General features: G+C 41.5%; 1 protein-coding gene across 1 annotated transcript in view; it reads right to left on the bottom strand. All coding sequences in view use genetic code 11, as the record gives it.

Annotated features, from left to right (window-relative positions):
- Positions 1–4086: 4086 nt before the first annotated feature.
- EGR_03918 (hypothetical protein) overlaps positions 4087–4643 on the bottom strand; it is a gene marked incomplete at both ends in the record, with an annotated part of 7593 nt that continues 7036 nt past the window's right edge. The window contains one exon of the mRNA XM_024493167.1: positions 4087–4145. Within this exon, the coding sequence (XP_024352439.1) occupies positions 4087–4145 (59 nt within the window). The remainder of the gene's footprint in view (positions 4146–4643) is intronic.

Genomic DNA, 4643 nt, shown 5'->3' with positions numbered 1-4643 from the left:
GGTGGAGGAGACCTACAGTGTATTAGGCATTCCCTAAGACCGCTTTGTTTTCCGCCTCGCGTCTTCCATAAATTTTACTGGTCGGAAGATCGAACTTTGTTTTTCAGGATTACTTATGAAAAAAACAGACTCACCGTATACTGGCTAACTGCTCATTCCAAGAGGTTATTTTAAACTGAATGAACAAAGATTTGACTAGGTTGAACTGATGATAACCTGCATGAATGGACAGCTTGATATTTAGTGCCTATCTACAGTCCCCAAATGAGAAGCCATCACATCCGCAGTCTGGCATTTGGTTAGTGCCCATCTGTGCATGGCGGGCGTTTACTTTTGGATGAAGGCTTACGCCACCTTGTGCGACCACTCGGCCTGCGTCTCCTTGTCCCAGTTGTGCTTCTACTTGGTGACGAGGTTTCCAACTCTTCTACTGTCAAAAAGGTTAGACATTTTTCACCCTTCCTCTGCCTCTATTTGATCGGAATCAATACTGCTTTGCAGTGGTAATGCCTCACATCTCTCAAAGGGTATCTGGAAGTAGAAACTGTCAAAATTACACTTGAGTTAGGACAAAAACTCCCGTTGGTCAAAGTCGAAGTTAAACAGGCGCTTCCCAGTCGGCGAAAGGTCAGGTCGCACTGGCCCCGTAGCCGAGTGGACATCACCGATGCCCATGAAGAGGCAAACACCGACCCTTGATTGAATTTTGGTAGTCTATAAAGCCCCCCTCCCCGTCTTCCACTGTCCAGTCTTCTCGGCCCAAGGGTCTAAAATCTCAATTGAATGGAAGTACGAGGAGCTATTTACCTATCCTACCATTACAAGCCCTCCCTTTTCGCCACTCCTCTGGCCGGGCTTCTCCAGCCAGCGCTTCTACCCGTTGAGAGGTGAGGGTTATGCACTTCGTGTTAGGTCTAATGCTGCGCCTGATAGGCGAGTCGTTAAGTAGAGTGTGGCTTTTTTATCATCGGAAGCAATATTTCTTCACCTCTTGTTAAGATGACAAAATAAAAGGCATCGTTTAATAGTCGCCTAGCAGCTAAAAGTAGTTGTTTTTATTACTTCCACTGAGCTCAACTTGGCTAAAATCTAATACAAATGTCCAACCAACTGCCACGTCAATTTTTAGTCGTAAGGCGAAGAACGACGCCCATATGTCACAGTCTAGCCCAATTAAGGGAGGAGGAAAAAAACAGTCTACTTCAAAGTTATTACCTCCTCCTCTGCATGCCCCTGCCCATGCGCCAGAGCCGGTAAGTCTACAGCTGCATATAAATAATTTAACTGGGCGAACTCAGAAGCAACGGTGTTTGTAGGGCAGAATAACTCCGACCGATTCCTCATTTTTATCCGGAACAAGTAGTTTACAGTTTTTTCTTTTGTGATTTGAAAATAAATGTCATTCCTAGGGGTAGGTAAAAACAGTAGACTCAAAAACTTCTCTGTAGTGCCCAAAGGTTTCTCCGAAGGCTGATGAAATATGACACTGGGACAGAAAATGTTTTGCCCTGTACAGAAGGGCTGGGTGGCTACTGGCATGGCCAGGAGGCCAGGCCGCCAGACAAAGTTACGATTGCGGAGAATTAAACAAACAATCAAAGTATTGCACGGTCCCGCCCTCCTCTTTTGAGCGTCGTCTCCGCCGCCCCACTTAATCAACCTCTCGAGTGGGCAATCGCAAAATAGTCGGTGCTGTAGGGCAAAACATCCACAAATCAACCGAATCACCAAATTGACGTGCGATTGAAGAGATACTTGACCTTAACGGTAATACTTTCCTGTAGAACACGGGATTGAGGTAACTGCCGAAGGTAGACGTAGTTTTCAGCCTTGCTCTTAGAGGTCGTCAGATTCTCCTCATCCGTAACATATGTGCTTCTTCCGCCCCTTTAAGGTTTACCACTGAGAGGTAGAAATTAGGATATTTGCTCTATGGGATCAAGTTTGCTTTCCGCTGCTACCAAAGTATCACCCCTAGACTCCCCTGAAGTAAAAATAAGTTATAATACTAGGGTAGAAAGTGGATTGTCGACGTATAGAAGGGCTGAATGGCTACCAGCATGGGCCAATGGCCAACAGGTAAATGGATTATTATTTTTAATTGCAACCTCTAACTGCGATTACCGTTTGTGGGCTAAGTGGGACGTTCTTTCTCCCTTTTACCTACTTACTCGTATCGGTTGAACTTAAAAGAGCAAATGCCTATTAAAAATTTGAATTCATGCGTAATTTCTTCAAGAATTCATTAAATGTATGCCAAACGGTCTAGTGATGACAATTCTGTCATCCAGGGCCATTTTCTTTTGTGTAGGTCTACCGAGCCGTCTGCCTAACTGACTGCTTAGGCAGCGAATTTTATCAAGTAGGAATAGAATTTATTTAAGCAGATATTAAGATTGATTTACACTTCCGTCAATTAAAGCAGTAAAGTGCTCCTGACGAATCCCACTGAGAACGCGTCGTAGAGGCCTTTTTAATTGATCCAATGGGATCGACGCTATTTTCGGAAGAATACAAAGATAGCCGCACATATGGCATGATCTAAGTGAGCCGATTAACTAAATAACTCAATGTTCTTCTAGGTGGTAGATGTGTAAGTTCCCTAATCTTTAAATACAGCTCATCAATTTCCTCCTAACCCGTACATGATCGTTTTCAGTGGATCAAAACTGACAGGCTGCATGGAGTTGGGCTCCGAAAGCTCGTTGTCCTGTATAAAAATGGGGATTAAGTAAACATATTTTTTATTTTACTTTGCTTGGATACAGTGCAAACCAAAGAAAGCATTTCATTAAATTGGTCGAGAAAATAAATCGGAAATGCAGTAAAATAAGTAAAAATTAAGGAATTAGAAAGTGGTTATAAATTAAAATCATGTAAATTTTGAACAAATGAGTAAATGATTTTGCAATCAAATAGCGTTAATAATAGCTGCCACGGAAAATTTCCGGTTTTGTTGCCATCGCAACAGGTTATACCTTCTTTTGGCGTAGCTTTCAATATTTTGCGTCGTAATATAATTTGGCCCTTCGCACCACAGTATAGTCCTCAGTTTACTCATAGGCCCTTCCTAGATGCAAAACCTTGGCGAAAATGATAGTTTTATTGTCTCTTTTGATGCGATACTTAGCCACATCATCATCCACAAGAGCCTTGAGGTGAATCACCGATCCCTACTTTCACATGACATACAAGTACCCCAAGTGAACTCAAACGGGTATTCCTTTACAAACGATTTGGTTGTGGGGCGGGAGAAAATATTTGCCCTATTAGTGACTCTCAGATGGCTAAGTGGGCTTCAGGTTCACTGCGACAAGAAAACAAATGGATTTGACTTAGGTCATGCATTTGAAATATTTTTTAAAATGCCCCTAGCACTTTTAAGTAGCTGTATTTATAAAGGAGCTTATAAAGATTAGTGCTGATCTCGTTGTTACGCATTTTGATATTCTCCCTTGGCATTTCTATGGAGTATGCGTTTTGAAAATCAACTGTTTTGCGTAATTAGTGAGCAATGGCCTGTTAAACAGTCCTTTTTTGCTAAATTTTGCACTTTAGCTTCATCTAATTTTGTCTGAAAAAGTGACTTTAAAATCCCTTTTTGAATTAAACGAGGTCTTTTGCAGAGTCCTCACTGATTTAATCAGGGCAATTCCTAAAATAGCCTAGAATTAAGAAAATGGGGAAAATCATGTAGTTTGAAAAGAACAAACTGAGCAGTTCATGTAAATTTTTTATATATCTGCCGCAAATAAAAACAATGCTCTGATTAGCCCATCAACTGAGAGATCACTTAGGTGCCCTTTGATGGTGATGAAGCTGCTTGAAGTGCTCTTGGGGCAAAGCTATTTAGCAAACAGAAACGAAGCTATTGGTGTTCTCCTGAGGACATATGGGTAAATAAAGTAAGGAGCTATCTGTGAGTTCTTTTGCCATGATTTATGGTGACCCTTTACCCAGAAAAAACAAAGTATTCCTTTGCTATGCAAAATTGGAGTCCTTGCGCTGCCGACGCCGTAAATTAGGAAATGAAGAGAATTTGCAAAGGAACGGCATGCAGGTGAATGACATACCTTCTGTTTTACCTTAATTGCTATTTTTGGGAATATTAGGAGTTACAGTCACTGTTAGGCGAAGACCATACGCTGTTTATAAATTAAAAGAAGAAAAATCGAACCGAAAATTTACTTTCCATGGGGGACACATTGGACTCCTCCCTTTCAGGCTTTGTTTTTTGGAAGGAGAATCCCCTTATTTAAAAGTAGATTCCAGAAGCCTGTCGGAGTTTGGCATCAGATTTTCGAAATGAGCCAGATTTAGTCGTGAAACATGAGCACCAGACTTTCCGAATGATCATTTTATGTCGACCTGCAATATTTGGCCAGAAATGCATCCAAATGCTAGGACGAATAAAAACTCCTAGTTGTTCAGTAATTTACCATGCTCGTGGCAATTACATAATCAATTTTAAGGAGTTTAGCTACTTTACCTTTTTGCAGAGTTCTCAGTTGTTACTTTCGTATTTGTACTTATTTTAGCGTTTGATTTCTACCTGCAATGCGGACTCGGCGTTGACTGACCCATCAGAATGGCTGAGCTATTGTTGGGCAGCCTTCAGAATGTCTTCTCTCACTTAACTTCCC

Source organism: Echinococcus granulosus, assembly GCF_000524195.1.
Source record: "Echinococcus granulosus chromosome Unknown EG_S00022, whole genome shotgun sequence".
In the NCBI taxonomy this organism is placed as follows: domain Eukaryota; kingdom Metazoa; phylum Platyhelminthes; class Cestoda; order Cyclophyllidea; family Taeniidae; genus Echinococcus; species Echinococcus granulosus.
This window is presented reverse-complemented; position numbering and strand designations above follow the sequence as displayed.